Here is a 19,124-nt window from a genome sequence, read left to right on the forward strand (position 1 = left end):
TCTCAGAAACTCAGTTGCCTCCTCAATAAAACAGTAATAATAACAGCACCCACCTGTAGACTTGAGGATTCGATGAGTGCTGCAGTCTGCCGCAGTCCGGCTGCAGCAAAATAACCAGGGGGCTGGGGGGCGAGCAACTTGTGTACATTGATACAGCAGGAGTGGGAGCCGTTTATTGTAGGACAGGAGGGGTATGTATATATATTCCACACAGCTTATCTTAATTAACATAAACTCAATACAGCAGTCAACCAATAAGGAATCTCCACACTTAATGGCTCACTGGCAATACTTCACAGACCACTCCCTCTGGCATTTTGCCAGGCGCCATCTTGAATTGTTTACAGACTCTTAACAGATGAGAAGACTCCAAAGAGCACATGGCACACTCCCTGACCCAGAGTGAGGGCGGATAAGCCTTCGGAGCCTCCGCACAGTCAAAGGGCTGGAAAAGATGTGATTGTGGGAGGCCTGGGGAGGAGTCTGCCCAGCTGGTATGGACAGGGAGGATTCCTGGAGGGAAAGCCTTAAGGAGGCACAGGAGTTAACTGGATAGACAGAAATGACGGCATGCGCAGCACCCACTGACCTCAGAGAAGATAGGGGTCCTGCAGAGGTGGCCTTCACTCCCCTTGCCAGCCACCTCCATCCTTCACCCAAATACACTCCACCAGATTGAAGACTCTGCCATCTGGGGTCAAGGACCTGGGGAGAACTGCATCACCGCTGGGCAGCCAAGCCTAAGACCAGACTCAGGCTGTACACTCTTTTCACTCTTTCACCAGTTTAGGCATTGATTCATGCACCTGGCAATCACTGAACTTCCATGTGCCAGGCAGGACCATGGGTAAAAGGTGTAAAGAAGACTGTGAAGGCCCTGCCAGAAAGCTGCCCAGCTGCCATGATGCTGGGTACCAGGCCTCTCTCTTGGGTCCCATCTAGTCTCTGGGGGTGGTGCTTTCTTAATGCCACCCAGGGCTTTCACGAGCAGTGACCTCAGTCATGAGTGAGCTAAGAATTCCCCAGGAAGCTTGTCACTGTGAGGCTGCCCACTCCCTCAGTCAGCAGGCCTGCAGGCTCCAGGATCTGCCTTTTACAGGCACTCCTACAAATTTGCAGTTGTCATCCCAGGATTGTTCTTGGAGACACAACCCTCTAGGTTCACAAGTCACTAAGAATCTGTGACCTACAACACGGAGTCTGAGCATCCAGCTCAGTCAGGGACCTTTGCACCGACCTTGTCCCCTTCCTACTCCACCTCCAGCCCATTCCTTGGCACTTGCCACAGGGAACCCTGATTATTCGCCCTCTCTACACTGCCGTTTCTTCAAGACCAACTCCAAAACCACTGCTCTGGAAGCCCTCGCAGACTCACCACTCTGTGTCACCCAAAACGTAGGGACTCACACACATTGTGCCAGACTACAAGAAGTTCTGTTGCCTGGATGAGCCTGCATATGGTTGGAGGTCTAATGAAAGTGAGAGTGACCAGATGTGCCTGGGACCCTGTCGCAGGAGAATGGGTAAGGGACCTGAGTGTGTGGCCTGAAGAATGGAGCACAGGGGGTGCCTCCATCTGCTGCAGGCCTGATGGGGACAGGGAACAGGGCTACTGAAGGTCCACTGTGTGGCTTTGGGAGGACAGGCAGGGCCATGGAAAGGCAGGTCTTATCTCTGATGAGAAAAGGTGTCAACAGCTTTCTATCAACAGTAGGCATGCAGGGGATGTCAGGAAACCTGCACAGTACAGGACCTGCCATTGACCAGATCATCTCAGTGGTAGGGAGTGGAGACCCCCTACCTGGGCCTGAGGCTTGGCAATCAGCTCCTGGCTCTTAGTCTCCCACAAGTAGCTGGGGGACCCAGATAAGTCACTGATCCTGCCTGACCTTCCTTTTCTTATTTCTCCAGTGGAGATACTGTGCACTTGGACGAATCCCTGGGACCCAGGCCCATATGAGAGAGTGGAAAGGGAAAATACACTGTAAACAGTCAAGGGCTCAGCCTTCCCCAGCAGGACATGGAACCAGAAGCCAGAAATGAGAAGACAACAGACTGGACGACACACAGAGTAGAAACTTCCCTGTGAAGAAAGAGCCCAGAAGAACATTAAAAGAGACTGATCTGGCAGGCTGGGGGACACAGTGCCAATATTCACGATAATATGGTTCACAGATAAAGCTCCTCACAAATTAAGAAAAGAGAAATGGACAAAGGATATTTTAGGGGAAATACTAGTAGGCAATAAACATGAAAAAAAAATTGTACATTTTATCACTATTCCAAGAAGTTTCACATTCAAAATACCAGTGAACTCACATCTGTTTCTAGCAGACTGGGAGAGTTTGCTGCTGCTTTTTGGCACTGGGGTGAACACAGGGCCTCACGCATGGGTGCAGGTCAAGTGCTCCAGCAGGGAGCCACCTCCCCAGGACTCAGAAACATTTCTGAAGACCAAAGCTTTTCGACATCAACAAGAACGTAGTGATGTTGGGTTTCCCACACACCTTCTGGGAGTGTACATCCACAGGACGTTTTCAGATCACAGTGGAACAATATGTCTGTGTTTTTCAGGACCTACCCTTTGACCCCACCAAATCTCTTACAGGAATGGATCCTGCACTAATGATTGCCAGTGTGTCCAAAGGCGCATAGACATTAGAGAAAAGCCAGAGGAACTCAAGTGTCCACAATTAGAGGAACCCTGAGGTAAATGCTGGTACCTACACATGGGATACAAATGAGGCAATTTAACAAACAATGTAGGTCTCTGTGCACAAGCTGAGAAGGTTTCTAAGATGTGTTGTGAAGTGACAAAGCTCAAACCCCAATATAATAAATAGCTCATGGCTTTATTTTTTAAAACCTTGAAGGAAGGAGGTATGAATGGGTGTGCATGTGGACACAGGCAAATGTCAGGAGGGGTGTGCACATAACTTGTGGTTGCTGCTGGGAATGGGCTCTGGTTGAGAGCAGGGTTTGGGGGAGCTTCCAGGTTGGGGCACTACATCCCTCTTTATGGATGAATTTCATACAGTGAGCACTGCTGTTACAAAAAAATAAAAAATAAAAAATAGCCAACAGGGTGGGAAGGGAGAGCAGGTCCACCACCCTACCTGGGTCCAGGACTGCTCCTGGCCCACACGTGGGACTACTGGTGGCCTTTGCTGTTCATTTCTTTCCAGAAGCCCTTCTTCCTCTCCCCTGCCTCTTCTTGGACAATCCACCCTTCCCTGCACCTCATCAGTGCCCCACCTCACAGTTGGCTTCTGTTGCATAGCAAATGAACCACCCCCCAAACCACAGGGCACATCCCCATGAACATGTCTTCTTCCCTGTGTGGGACATGCAGCTATTCAGCTGAGGTGGGGGGATAAGGAGGGCTTACTCATGCATCCGTGGGACAACTAGAGCTGCTCTGGTGGGGCTGGGACACCTTAGCCACATCGGGCACCCACCCATGTCTTTCTCGTAGTGATGTTAGAAACATAAGAGGCCAAAGGGGTGGGGTAGGTGGGGTAAGAAGGAACGGAAAGACACAGGATGCCTCAGGAGGCCTGCACACACAACTGGCCCCTTCTCATTTGCATCTCTTTCTACTGACCAGAGACAGCCACAGAGCCAAGCCCAGGTTCTACAGGAAGAGATCCATTGCACCTTTTACTTTAGGGGAACTCCAAGTCACATGACCAAGAGCTTGACTGCTGGAAAGAGTGAACAATTGGGGCCCTTAAGGCGATTTCCTTCAGACACCATGAAGAGGGAAAAGAGGAGCCAGAGAAAGGGACGGGTTTGCCACCAGGTAACCAAAGCATCCATTGTACACTTTACTCATTCCCTTGTTTTATGCTACACCATCATAAAAAAAAAAAAAACACTTCTTTTTACAAATTCATTCCATTATTAATGAACATTTAGGTCTTTTCTACATTGGGGCTCCATTCACAAATACTCCCAGGTGTCTTAGTGCACATGGAATCACGTTTCTGTTGCGTGTGTTCCTGCCATGGAGTGGAATTGGTTTTGGATCAGGGAATATGAGTGTTTCCAATTTAGGTAAATAATGCTAAACTGTTTCCCCAAATCTTGTATATGGAGTTATACCCTCACCAGCAGTGTGACACTTCCCGTTGTTCCATGTTCTGGGTAAGATTTCAGGAGAGAGTTTCTGTAGATGTTAGGCAGAAATAAATTGCATTTAAAAAAATAACCTGGTGAACCAATGATTTCATATCCTCTTACTGAAAAGACAGACATGTCCCCACCCCCTTCTATGATTTATCAGGATCCTATATAAAGAGATCTGTTTCTAAGTTCTTTATTTTTTATCAACAGTATACTCTTCTGCAAACCAATATAGATTATTTTAATCACATCATTTTTCATAATGATTCTTGATATCTTCTGAAGAAATACTTCTAATTTATTTCATTTTTTAACAAATTGTCTTGGTTATTCTTGGCTCTTTACATTTTTCCAATAAAGTCTTAAATACTACAAAATTCACCCTTTCCAGTCTATAGTTCTGGTACTTATTTTTATTTGTCCTGGGAATTGAAACAAAGGTTGCTTTACTTTTAAAGGGACATACATCCAAGGCCTTTTTTAAAAATTTGAGACAAGTTCTCACTATGTTGTTTAAGGCCTCACTAAGTTCCTGACACTGGCCTTGAATTAGTGATCCTGCTGCTCAACCTCCCCAGTTTCTGGGATTACAGGTGTGCAACTCTGCACCTAGCTATCGGTTCTGCTACTTTTAAAGTATATAGTCATGTTAAGTTATCACAATCAAGATACAGTTTCCTAATCAAAGCAGCTCCCCTGTTGGGCTGGAGCTGCAGTTCAGTGGTAGAGAGCTTGTTCCGCATGCACAAGGTCCTGTGTTCAATGGACCAGCACTGCAAAGGTACAGTTCCCTGGTGATATCTGCAGTCAACGCCTAAATTCTACCTCCAGTCCCTGGCATCCAATGGTTGGTTTTCTTTCCCTTTTCCAGAATGCCATATGGATGGAATCATGCACCATTGAAGCCTTTTGAATGTGGCTTCTTTCCGTTATCATAAATTATTTGCTTTTCATCCATGTTTGTTTATATCAGAAGTCTTCTCATTTTATTGCTGAGAGCACTTTATAGTATGGACATATCACGGTTTGATAGGGGACATTAGGATTGTTTCCAGAGTGAGGTGATTACAAATAAAGCAACTACAAACATTTTGAACAATGGTTTTATACCAAATTGGTCTGAAACAAATTTAGTGAGAATCATCCCTGGGGAATGGGAGAAAGGACAGAAGAGCAGGGCAGAGGAAGGGTCCCAGGGAAGCAGTCTCTGATGTCTTCTGCAGGTGGGGGCAGAGGAGAGTCCTGATGTCCAGATGGATGCAGAAGGGTGCTTGGTCCTTGGGCAGAGAAACCTGAGGTCTTGGCACATCTTGCTCCTTCAGTGGTTTGGAGTCCACACATCTGATACCCACACAAGGTGTCAGGATCTACAGAGCACAGGGTCCTCTGGCTGTCCCCTGATTTTGCCTGGGTCATCTCTTCCCTTCACTGGAGCCACACTTAATGAACCTGCCACCTTTCTGCCCTCTTACATTGGAGCCAACTTATTGCTGACCCCTGGTGTGCAACAGCACAGTTCTCAGACACAGGTAGCAATCCTCCTGTCAACCCACCTCAAGAGCCTTCTGTGGGCCTGGGGTTGCCCAGAGTCCAGCTGAGGGCCTACATCAGGTATGGAGGCCCCTGCTGGCTGCAAATGGAGATGGAGAGCAGGCTCACTGGCACTCCTGATGTGCTTCTGCCCTGCCTGTCTGGCGCCCTCAGGCAGCTGAGGCTCACAGGGCAAGGGGAAGGTGCTCAGGGCAGGCTCGCTGGGGCTCCTCTTTGGGAGCACAGGGGAATGGGAAAGATCCACAGGATGTGGGCGAGGCTTCACCCTGGGAGGCACAGGCTTCCCCTGGAACATGCAGCCTGCCTCCTGGCTTTTCTGGTGCTGGAGCAGGAGGTAGGTAGCCATGGCCGCATTGAACTTTCTCTTGGCCAGGGACACCCAGGTCTTGCGCAGATCATAACCCATATCAAACATGGTGGTCAGTATTTCAGGGTCTGGGCGTATGGGGATTGGCTTACTATAATCATGGGGTAAATCCTGCTTACCCTGTGTCAGCCATGGGTGCTGAAGGATCTGCTTGGCTGTGGGCCGCTTCTGGGGGTCCAGGGTCAGCATTTGGCGGATGAGCATTTGCGCTGCCAGGGAAACACAGGGAGGGTCGTGGTAGGTTGCCAGTGTGATCTGACTCAGCATCTCCTTAGAGGTGTTGCCACCAAATGGGCACCTCCCTGTCAACATAAAATGCAGAATGACACCCAGGCTCCAGATGTCCACTTGGGGGCCCTCATACTCTTGCCTCAGGATAATTTCGGGGGCAAAGTATGAGAGAGTGCCCCAGAACTGGCACAGCCTCTGCCCAGGCGTGAACCTGGCACTGAAGCCAAAGTCGATAAGTCTGGCGTGGCTTCTGGCATCCACCATGATGTTCTCTGGCTTCAGGTCTCGGTGCATGATGCCCTTGTCGTGGCAGTAGCTCACGGCACTCACTACCTGCTGGAAAAGTCTGCGGGCCTCTTCCTCCTGCATGCCACCCTGTGGCACGTGGTCCAGTAGCAGACCCCCACCTGCGTGTTCCATCACCATGTAGATATTTCTGTGGGTCTCAGCAACCTGCAATAACTGGATTACATTGGGATGCTCCAGGCTCCTCATCATCTCTGGTTCGGAGAGGACCAGGAAGTTCTGCCTTTTCTTCCGCAGGACTTTGATGGCCACCTCTACCCCAGTCAGGCGATGGCGGGCTAGTTTGATCTTGCCAAACCCGCCAAACCCAATGTCCCTCAGGACCTCATACTGGTCCCTCAGGACTGCCTTCTGGCAGGACCTGGGCCCCTGCAACACAACACTACTCTCACTGCTCTGGCTATGCATCCTAAGCAGGAACACCAACCAAGGATGCTAGCAAAAAAAATAAAAATAAAAATAAAAACAGACCAAAACAACAAATCAAAATCAATAACAGAAACAAGACAAAACAACAAACCCAAATCAAAGAACCAATAGCCAAGGACCACCAGCAACAACTGCCAACCGCCAACCACCAAAAGTACTAACTATCATGGAGTCCGACAGGTTACCACCAAGAGCTTCCTGTACTTGTGGACAAAATCCCAGCTGTGGCCACTCTCTCATATACCTTTGAAACTTACTCACAATGGCTCCTTTTGACATCAGAGCAAGTAATCGCTCAGCCATGCCTGGCCATAATTCCTATGGGTGTCTCCCTTTGGGGCCTCCAGAACTTCTTCCATTTTCAGAATAGGAATAAAGAACTTCAGACATTTTTTGCTTTATTGGTTCACGGAGACTGATGTGTACTTGCTTAGAAATTAATATTCTGTGGAACTTCAATGTAATTTTCACTTTCCATTTAAAAACCTGTAATAACTTTTGGTTATTACCTTAAATACATTACACAAAAATAGCATTTATCCTGGTTCCTAAATTTTGGGTGTCTTCTCACATTTTACACATCTACCTCATCCTTGTCCCTTGTCCCTTGTCCCTTGTCGCTGCACTGGCAGCAGTTTCAGGAAGTCTGGGTAGTGTTTGGGAAATGACAGATCTGGAGAGGTGGGCAGAGTGGACTGCCAGATGACAAGCCAGGAGATACAGACCATCTAGAAAGATGGGCCAGAAGCTTAACTAAGGTACCAGAAGCTAATGATGTGGTCAGAATGCTTTTTAAAATGTGTACTGAAGGACATAGTGGGAGGAAAGCAGTAGTGAACACGGTGGACTTGGTGGAATTTTGGGCAGGGGGGACGGGTGTGGCATCAGCAAGAGAATCAGCACACTTGGCCATCCACATAGGGAAGACATGTGTGGAGAACAGGACGTTTGAGAGGAATTACAAGGACTAACAGAATCTACTTACTATTTTGGTGAGGGGCATTGGAAGAGGGATAGGTGCAGCAAAGACCAGGGGAATCCAAAAACCACTGAATGGATCAATGGGTGAACCTGGAGCACCTTGTGCTAAGTGAAAGAAGCCTGACACAGGGAGAGGATACTGTATAATCTCACCAGTGGAATTTGAAAGACATGTACTTGTAGATGCAAGGAGTAGAATGGTCTATGGGCAACAAAGAGGTGATGGTTAAGGAGTTGTAACATTTCAACTATGCAAGTTGATTAAGTTCTGGAGTTCTACTATGTGGTATCATGTCTAGAGCTGACAGTACTGTCAACTTAAAATTTCTAAGAGGGCAGAATGTATGTTAAATTTTCTTACTAACAAAGCCCCCGGCCCCAGTCATAATAATAAAGAGAATGGGAAGAACCTTGGGGAGGTCTATTTGTCATCTTGGTGCTGGTGATGAATTCATGGGTTTATACTTTCCCCAAATTCATTGAGATGCATACACAAAATATTCAAGGCTTTTTTTTTGGTCAACCACTTCTCAATAAGTGATTTTGAATAAATGAATAGATATTTTTCATAAATGGTTTTAATGACTCCAATTATAGACTATTCTTTGAACATATATCTAAGCCAAGGCAAGAGCACATCATTCACCAAGTCTGATTGGCTCTATCAATTGCAGCAGTAGTTTTTCAAGTGTGATCTCCAGACCAGCAGCATCTGCAATATCTGGAGAATGACAGAAATGCAAATTCTCCAGCTCCAGCCAGTCTTGCTGAATCGGAAGCTCAGGAGGTGGAGTTGGGGCCCAGAAATCTGTCATCACAAGCCCTCCAGGTGATTGTTGCATGTTCAAATGTAGAATCCTCTGAGCCTGGTAAGAAGAAGGCTGTAGACATCGGGGAAGCAGGGATGTGAAGAACAGCTGTGATTTCAGGCGCACATTGTATGAGCAGGTGGAGCTCAGACAGTTCTTGGAGAAAGAAGATTGGGAAGGGAAAAATCCTTAAAAGACAAGTACTATTCCCCCCAGTCCCTTGAATTTAGGCCACTGAGATTTTACCAATTCCATTGATGGGGAGTGTATCAAATATCTACTATTTTATTACTGGTATTATGAATCCATTGTATTTTCAGGTTAGTCTGGAATAGCACAACATAGATGACAAAAATATTTGATATGGTTACAGAAATAGTTTAGTAACTATGGTGTCCTTGACAAGTGTTGCTCTACTCGTGTTCTTTTTGATCTTTATCTGCATATCAGAACCACCTGGGGAGCTTTAACAAAACCCACACATCTGGGTGCACCACAAAGTTCTGACTCCATTGCCCCTGTGTGTAATCTGAACATTGGGATTTTAGAAAACTCCCCAGATAATTCTAGTGTGCAGCTAAGTTTGAGACCTATGAGGATATAAATTTATCATCAAGCCTATGAACTTAGGTATTTTTTTTGCCAGTGGTGAGGAAGATGATTTGCTCCAGGTGAATTTTCCAAACAGAGGAAATAACAGGTGGGATTTAGCTTTGAGTCAGTACACAGTTCACCTTGGTAAAGCAGAGTGAAGCTGTGTGCTATTATTGTAGGGGATGGAGCTCTGTTCAATTTGACAAACATTTATTGAACTCTCTGGGTAATCTGCTAGTTGATAGGGATTCAGTGAAACACAAGTCCCTGTGTTCAGCTCCTTTTTTAGAGCAGGGATCAGACAGAGTGTGATCTAGAATTTTGTGTTGTCTACACATTGATGGTTCTCAGTATTGGTGAAAGTGCACATTTGTGCATTGGAGTAATCAGGTATTACCATGCTATTTGTGTTATGAACCAGAGCTAAATCACTGGTCTGCAAATAATTTACTCTAGATAAATAAATTACGGTGCACTTGCAGATATGCAAAAATAGCATCACTCACTTAAGTTCCAACATTGAATGAGAATTAGAATAGCATTATAGATGGAAATTGTTCACATGAGGCCCAAAAGATGATCTAAACAATCCTAAAATCACATATGAAAGATTGTCATATCTGTATTTTGATCAATGATATCAGTAAGTTCCACTTATTCAGCAGCAAATGGATCAATTTGTCTCATCTGTAACTATAGTGTATGTGGAAGAATCACTACATTTGAAGATAGGGTAGGGAGAATTATGTGCAGACAGAGTTGAAGTCAGCAGTTCCATGTGGTTTAGTAACACCTAAGAGTTCTATGAAAGTAAGGACCTCAACTCTATGTTTCCAGTGGAGTCCAGCCCAGGAGGCCTTGTTCAGGTACTGAATTGAAGACTGTTTTGCTGCTAATTCTGTGACCTAGTGTTGTCATCACATCATACATCATAGTGTATCCAGGCACCAGTGGCTGAAAACAACAGAGACATTCTCAAACTGATGTTAGAACAGCTCAGATGTGCCATTAAGCGATAATCCCTGTCTTAGAATCTGCAGTCCTGTGTGGGATTCAAACTCTACCACCTGTTCTAGGCTTACATTCTAATTACCTTAGTACCCTTGTACAAAAAGAATTCCTGTTAGTTTCAGCAAATTCCTGGGAGGTAGGTCCAAATTGACCTGGCTTGTGTTATATGCCCCATGGGATTCAGCTATTTTCTGAGTCAAATCATATAATTAACCCATGTAGTGCAAGGTGAGCTTTGACATATTGGCTGAGAGTAGGGGGTGATTCGCTTAGAAAGATAGGGTGGTCATTTCCAGTTCTACAGTAGGTATTTGAAGAAATGGATGTGTGGGAAAATGAAGAGCTTATCCCAAGTCATATAGGCAGTAAATGAAAGACACTAACTTGTACTTAGTCTGCTGGACTCTGTAAACTGGCCTAAAGAATGAGGATTTGGGCTAGCCATGGTGGTGCATGCTTATAATCCCAGCCACTTGGGAGGCTGAGGCAGGAGGATCTCAATTCTGAGGCCAGCCTCAGCAACTTAGAAAGGTAAGCATCCCCGAGTTCAATCCCCAGCACCAAAATAAAAAGTTTTTAAAAGGAGCACCTGGGAGTCTACGGAAATGTAAGCTTCAGGGCCATTCACAGCCATAGAAAGCCCCTCTCCATTAAAAACAATGACAAAAAATTGTTTGATTTTCCTTTCAGAGTGCTGCAATAACCATATCAACTTTAGATCTCCCCAAACCTGTCTTTGATTCCTGCATATCTTGTTTCCCCTGCCTGGATGTCCCTTCCTGCCTGCAGTTCTAACAGCCTGTTTCAGGACACATCGCTCTCCAAATTCAGATACTCCAACTGATTTTGATTTGGCACTTTCTCTGGCTTCCCCAGTAAAACATGATTACTTCCTATTCATGGCACCTTCTTTGAAGATCTCCTGGGATATCTGTCACAGTCTCCCTTGTGTTATTTTAGCTGTTTATGTGCATATCTTATCTTTCTACTGAAATGTCAGTCACTCTCAGGTGACTTAGTTTTTCTGAGTCCCCATGGGAGTCACTCTATGGTTGCCTAGGGGTTATGTACCCGATGCATGAATGTTGGGGGATGAGCACAGAATCCATGCCTACCGAGAGTGTCTTTGTTGATTATCCTGGAACTACTGACTTTTTTGTTTGTTTCATTTCTTTGTTTTTTTCTCTTTTGTATCTTTGGACAACTCTTTATCTTGGTTTTCCCCAAACCAGGAAATTACTTGCTCTGTGCCAATGAATCTGGAAGATTTTTTAAGTAGAGGCTTTGAAAGACAAAGGTGTAAAAAATATTGCAGGCCAGATGTATTCATTTAATATTCCAGAGGTCTTAAAAAATGCATTAAGGGGAGTCACTAGAAATGTTGTCTCATAATTTCCCTGTTTCTTCTCCTCTGGGACATTTTTGTCACTTATTTCAATGCTTAAGAGGTGGTTGGGTTGTTGTCAAGGCTTTACTAATAAATATTTAATCAGTAAAAACCTTAACTTTAAGTCTTTCTAATGGTGTCCATACCAAATACTTTCAGAAATAACAGACTTCTCTCAAATGTACCCCGGAATACGTACACATAGAAAATGCACATCTCTGCAGAACTCACAAGGCTATTTTCTACACCTAATACTCTTACTATTCCATTTAATATTAGATTAATCTTTAAGCACTGTATGTTTTTCTAATTATTTTTAAAAGCAATTTATTTCTAGCTACTGAAAATGCAGCGCATGTTCATAGTGAAAAACACAAAAAAATATATACCAGGGAAAATGCCTGAGTTATTTTCTTTTGCATACTTCTGAAATGCTTCAACTAAGGTTTTTAGTGCATTGGTAGAGTCATTAAGAGTCTTTAATTTGTTTCTCACAGTATGTGTTTGCGTGTGCTCCCACTGAGACCTGAAGATGCTATTTTACAACAATTGAAGAGGAACATCATTTCGCCAAACCATATAAAGAGCCTTACCAACTTGTTAATGAGTATGATTAAGATGAAATGAGCAGGTTAGAGAAGTAGAGAAGTAGGTGTACCTTTGTCAAGGAAGATGAATCCAAGACCCTATGGACCAGGACTGCAGGCGACATGATTTGCATACAGGATCCTGTTACATTTCAATTTCAGTGAGCACATTGAGTCAGAAAATATCTATTGTTCAGCTTCTGGAAATTTCACTATTATTCTGAATTTCCTTAAGTAAAAGTTGCTTTAGAAGCCTCCTAAATTCTTTTGGGTGAAACATAAAGAAAAGGAAGATTTCATATGAGGTACAAGTTCAAGAAGCAATCAGGAACACTTTTAGGCCAAGTGTGGTGTTAATGAGGCACAGATCTGCTCCTGAAGGCTGAGGAGCTGATATTGACATCTTCAAAAGGAATCATTTCTAACTGAGCATTCCCCTCAGCAGCTCTGCCTCGGCCCTCAGAGGTCTTGCCCACCTCCAGTGTCCTTCACTAGCTTTGTGAAAATGCCACATCTCCAGCCTCAACCTGGACAGGAACAGATCCTAGAGTATGAAAACCACTTCCACATAGCCACTTCCTTCAAATTCAATGTGATTGGTAGTCTCTTACTAATCTTTTTTATCTGCCAGTCTCCTAGTGCCTTAGCCCATAAATCGAAGTCATTTTTATGAAAAAACATTCATTTATTTAAAATCATTTTATTAAGAAATGGTTGACAAATAAAAAAGCCTTGAATATTTTGTGTATGCATCTCAATGAGTTTGGGGAAAGTATACACCCATGAATTCATCACCAGCACCAAGATGACAAATAGACCTCCCCAAGGTTCTTCCCATTCTCTTTATTATTATGACTGGGGCCGGGGGCTTTGTTAGTAAGAAAATTTAACATACATTCTGCCCTCTTAGAAATTTTAAGTTGACAGTACTGTCAGCTCTAGACATGATACCATATAGTAGAACTCCAGAACTTAATCAACTTGCATAGTTGAAATGTTACAACTCCTTAACCATCACCTCTTTGTTGCCCATAGACCATTCTACTCCTTGCATCTACAAGTACATGTCTTTCAAATTCCACTGGTGAGATCACACAGTATCCTATCCCTGTGTCAGGCTTCTTTCACTTAGCACAGGGTCCTCCAGGTTCACCCATTGATCCATTCAGTGGTTTTTGGATTCCCCTGGTCTTTGCTGCACCTATCCCTCTTCCAATGCCCCTCACCGAAATAGTAAGTAGATTCTGTTAGTCCTTGTAATTCCTCTCAAACGTCCTGTTCTCCACACATGTCTTCCCTATGTGGATGGCCAAGTATGGTGATTCTCTTGCTGATGCCACACCCGTCCCCCCTGCCCAAAATTCCACCAAGTCCACCATGTTCACTACTGCTTTCCTCCCACTATGTCCTTGAGTATACATTTTAAAAAGCATTCTGACCACATCATTAGCTTCTGGTACCTTAGTTAAGCTTCTGGCCCATCTTTCTAGATGGTCTGTATTTTCTGGCTTGTCATCTGGCAGTCCACTCTGCCCACCTCTCCAGATCTGTCATTTCCCAAACTCTTCCCAGACTTCCTGAAACTGCTGCCAGTGCAGCGACAAGGGACAAGGGACAAGAATGAGGTAGATGTGCAAAATTTGAGAAGACACCCAAAATTTAGGAACCAGGACAAATGCTATTTTTGTGTGCTGTGTTTAAGGAAATAACCAAAAGTTATTACAGGTTTTTAGATGGAAAGTGAAAATTACATTGAAGTTCCACAGAATATTAATTCCTAAGCAAGTACACATCAGTCTCTGTGACCCACTAAAGCAAAAATTGTCTGTAGTCCTTCTTTATTCCTATTCTGAAAATGGAAGAAATTCTGAAGGCCCCAAAGGGAGATGACCCCTGGGAGTTATGGCCAGGCATGGCAGAGCAATTAATTGCTCTAATGTCACAAGGAGCCATTGTGAGTAAGTTTCAAAGTGCAGGTATATAAGAGAGTAACCTTGGCTGAGATTTTGTCCACAAGTACAGGAAGCTCTTGGTGGTAACCTGTCGGACTCCATGATAGTTAGTACTTTTGGTGGTTGGCGGTTGGCAGTTGTTGCTGGTGGTCCTTGGCTATTGGTTCTTTGATTTGGGTTTGTTGTTTTGTCTTGTTTCTGTTATTGATTTTGATTTGTTGTTTTGGTCTGTTTTTATTTTTATTTTTTTTGCTAGCATCCTTGGTTGGTGTTCCTGCTTAGGATGCATAGCCAGAGCAGTGAGAGTAGTGTTGTGTTGCAGGGGCCCAGGTCCTGCCAGAAGGCAGTCCTGAGGGACCAGTATGAGGTCCTGAGGGACATTGGGTTTGGCGGGTTTGGCAAGATCAAACTAGCCCGCCATCGCCTGACTGGGGTAGAGGTGGCCATCAAAGTCCTGCGGAAGAAAAGGCAGAACTTCCTGGTCCTCTCCGAACCAGAGATGATGAGGAGCCTGGAGCATCCCAATGTGATCCAGTTATTGCAGGTTGCTGAGACCCACAGAAATATCTACATGGTGATGGAACACGCAGGTGGGGGTCTGCTACTGGACCACGTGCCACAGGGTGGCATGCAGGAGGAAGAGGCCCACAGACTTTTCCTGCAGGTAGTGAGTGCTGTGAGCTACTGCCACCACAAGGACATCATGCACCGAGACCTGAAGCCAGAGAACATCATGGTGGATGCCAGAAGCCACGCCAGACTTATCGACTTTGGCTTCAGTGCCAGGTTCACGCCTGGGCAGAAGCTGCACCAGTTCTGGGGCACTTTGTCACACTTTGCCCCCGAGATTATCCTGAGGAAAGCATATGAGGGGCCCCCGGTGGACATCTAGAGCCTGGGTGTCATTCTGCATTTTATGTTGACAGGGAGGTACCCATTTGGTGGCAACACCTCTAAGGAGATGCTGAGTCAGATCATGCTGGCAACCTACCGCAACCCTCCCTATGTTTCCCTGGCAGCGCGAATGCTCATTCGCCAAATGCTGACCCTGGACCCCCAGAAGCGGCCCACAGCCAAGCAGATCCTTCAGCACCCATGGCTGACACAGGGTAAGCAGGATTTACCCCATGATTATAGTGAACCAATCCCCATACGCCCAGACCCTGAAATACTGACCACCATGTTTGATATGGGTTATGATCTGCGCAAGACCTGGGTGTCCCTGGCCAAGAGAAAGTTCAATGCGGCCATGGCTACCTACCTCCTGCTCCAGCACCAGAAAAGCCAGGGGGCAGGCTGCATGTTCCAGAGGAAGCCTGTGCCTCCCAGGGTGAAGCCTCGCCCACATCCTGTGGATCTTTCCCATTCCCCAGTGCTCCCAAAGAGGAGCCCCAGCGAGCCTGCCCTGAGCACCTTCCCCTTGCCCTGTGAGCCTCAGCTGCCTGATGGCGCCAGACAGGCAGGGCAGAAGCACATCAGGAGTGCCAGTGAGCCTGCTCTCCATCTCCACTTGCAGCCAGCAGGGGCCTCCACACCTGATGTAGGCCCTCAGCCTGACTCTGGGCAACTCAATGCCCTCAGAAGGCTCTTGAGATGGGTTGACAGGTGTGGTGAGCCGCTTCTGCCGTTTCTGCAGACTATGGTCGCCATTACAAGATGGCGCTGGCTCCGCTGTGGTCTGTGACAAACAACTCCTTATTTGGGAGAGTTGGCGCATGGTTTTTCACCACCCTATGAGAAAGCTCCACGTGGCAGCTTCGCATTGGGGCTTGAGATGCTTTATTAAGGCTGGGAGGGGCATCGGAGAGGAAGAAGAAGAAATATCAAGGGCCTGAATAAAGTGCTGAAAGAAGATTCCTGAGTTGCGTCTTCCTTGCGGGCAAGGGGTCACGACAGACAGGAGAATTGCTACCTGTGTCCGAGAACTGTGCTGTTGCACACCACATGTCAGCAATAAGTTGGCTCCAATGTAAGAGGGCAGAAAGGTGGCAGCTTCATTAAGTGTAGGTCCAGTGAAGGAAAGAGATGACCCAGGCAAAATCAGGGGACAGCCAGAGGACCCTGTGCTCTGTAGATCCTGACACCTTGTATGGGCATTAGATGTGTGGACTCCGAACCACTGCAGGAGCAAGATGTGTCAACGACCTCAGGTTTTTCTGCCCAAGCACCAAGCACCAAGCACCCTTCTGCATCCATCGGGACATCAGGACTCTCCTCTGCCCCCACCTGCAGAAGACATCAGAGACTGCTTCCCTGGGACCCTTCCTCTGCCCTGCTCCTCTGTCCTTTCTCCCATTCCCCTGGGATGATTCTCACTAAATTTGTTTCAGAGAAATTTGCTAATAAAAAACTATAAACATTTTGAACAATCGTTTTATTAGCATAATTTTTTATTTGTAATCACCTCACTCTGGAAGCAATCCAAATGTCCCCTAACAAACCATGATATGTCCACACTGTAAAACGCTCTCAGCAATAAAATGATAATACTTCTGATATAAACAAACATGGATGAAAATCAAATAATTTATGTTAACGGAAATAACATGGATGAAAATCAAAATAATTTATGATAACAGAAATAAGCCACATTCAAAAGGCTTCAATAGTGCATGATTCCATTCATATGTCATTCTAGAAAAGAGAAAGAAATCCGACCATTGGATGCCAGGGGCTGGAGGTAGAGGCAGGGGTTGCCTGCAGATATCACAAGGGAATTGTTCCTTTGCGGTGCTGGTCCATTAAACACAGGACCTTGTGCATGCGGGGCAAGCTCTCTACCACTGAACTACAGCCCCAGCCCAACTGAGCTACAGCCCCAGTCCAACAGGGGAGCTGCTCTGGTTAGGAAACTGTATCTTGATTGTGATAACATGACTACTTTAAAAGTAGCAGAACTGATAGCTAGGTGCAGAGTTGCACACCTGTAATCCCAGAAACTGGGGAGGTTGAGCAGCAGGATCACTAATTCAAGGCCAGTGTCAGGAACTTAGTGAGGCCTTAAACAACATAGTGAGAACTTGTCTCAAATTTTAAAAAAAGGCCTTGGATATATGTCCCATTTAAAGTAAAGAAACGCTTGGTTCAATTCCCAGGACAAAAAAAAAAAAATAGAACTATAGACTTGAAAGCGTGAATTTTGTAGTGTGTAAGACTTTATTGGAAAAATGTAAAGAGCCAAGAACAACCAAGACAATTTGTTAAAAAATGAAATTGGAAGTATTTCTTCAGTAGATATCAAGAATCATTATGAAAATGATGTGATTAAAGTAATTTATATTGGTTTGAAGAAGAGTAAACTGTTGATAAAAAATAAAGAACTTAGAAACAGATCTCTCTATATATGATCTTGATAAATCATAGAAGGGGGTGGGGGCTTGTCTTTCCAGTAAGAGGATATGAAATCATTGGTTCACCAGGTTTTTTAAAATGCAATTTATTTCTGCCTAACATCTACAGAAACTCTCTCCTGAAATCTTATCCAGAACATGGAACAACGGGAATTGTCACACTGCTGGTGAGGGTATAACTCCATATACAAGATTTGGGGAAACAGTTTAGCATTATTTACCTAAATTGGAAACACTCATATTCCCTGATCCAAAACCAATTCCACTCCATGGCAGGAACACACGCAACAGAAACGTGATTCCATGTGCACTAAGACACTTGGGATCATTTGTGAATGGAGCCCCAATGTAGAAAAGACCTAAATGTTCATTAATAATGGAATGAATTTGTAAAAAGAAGTGTTTTTTTTTTATGATGGTGTAGCATAAAACAAGGGAATGAGTAAAGTGTACAATGGATGCTTTGGTTACCTGGTGGCAAACCCGTCCCTTTCTCTGGCTCCTCTTTTCCCTCTTCATGGTGTCTGAAGGAAATCGCCTTAAGGGCCCCAATTGTTCACTCTTTCCAGCAGTCAAGCTCTTGGTCATGTGACTTGGAGTTCCCCTAAAGTAAAAGGTGCAATGGATCTCTTCCTGTAGAACCTGGGCTTGGCTCTGTGGCTGTCTCTGGTCAGTAGAAAGAGATGCAAATGAGAAGGGGCCAGTTGTGTGTGCAGGCCTCCTGAGGCATCCTGTGTCTTTCTGTTCCTTCTTACCCCACCTACCCCACACCTTTGGCCTCTTATGTTTCTAACATCACTACGAGAAAGACATGGGTGGGTGCCCGATGTGGCTAAGGTGTCCCAGCCCCACCAGAGCAGCTCTAGTTGTCCCACGGATGCATGAGTAAGCCCTCCTTATCCCCCCACCTCAGCTGAATAGCTGCATGTCCCACACAGGGAAGAAGACATGTTCATGGGGATGTGCCCTGTGGTTTGGGGGGTGGTTCATTTGCTATGCAACAGAAGCCAACTGTGAGGTGGGGCACTGATGAGGTGCAGGGAAGGGTGGATTGTCCAAGAAGAGGCAGGGGAGAGGAAGAAGGGCTTCTGGAAAGAAATGAACAGCAAAGGCCACCAGTAGTCCCACGTGTGGGCCAGGAGCAGTCCTGGACCCAGGTAGGGTGGTGGACCTGCTCTCCCTTCCCACCCTGTTGGCTATTTTTTATTTTTTATTTTTTTGTAACAGCAGTGCTCACTGTATGAAATTCATCCATAAAGAGGGATGTAGTGCCCCAACCTGGAAGCTCCCCCAAACCCTGCTCTCAACCAGAGCCCATTCCCAGCAGCAACCACAAGTTATGTGCACACCCCTCCTGACATTTGCCTGTGTCCACATGCACACCCATTCATACCTCCTTCCTTCAAGGTTTTAAAAAATAAAGCCATGAGCTATTTATTATATT

The 19,124-nt window shown here is 45.3% G+C and overlaps 1 protein-coding gene across 1 annotated transcript; it reads right to left on the minus strand.

Annotated features, from left to right (window-relative positions):
• Positions 1-5,644: 5,644 nt before the first annotated feature.
• LOC124089379 (sperm motility kinase 2A-like) lies at positions 5,645-6,988 on the minus strand. The gene has a single exon (XM_046439378.1). It carries the CDS (start codon positions 6,986-6,988, stop codon positions 5,645-5,647), a length of 1,344 nt encoding a protein of 447 aa, XP_046295334.1.
• Between the last annotated feature and the right edge of the window lie 12,136 nt (positions 6,989-19,124).

This window comes from Marmota monax, unplaced genomic scaffold (genome assembly GCF_021218885.2).
Source record: "Marmota monax isolate L192 unplaced genomic scaffold, Marmota_monax_Labrador192_F-V1.1 WCK01_AAM20220418_F8-fsc00005, whole genome shotgun sequence".
Taxonomy (NCBI): domain Eukaryota; kingdom Metazoa; phylum Chordata; class Mammalia; order Rodentia; family Sciuridae; genus Marmota; species Marmota monax.

What these genes read in the sequence shown, in the direction of transcription:
- LOC124089379 (XM_046439378.1), bottom strand. Translation starts at nt 6,988, where the DNA reads ATGCATAGCCAGAGCAGTGAGAGTAGTGTTGTGTTGCAGGGGCCCAGG.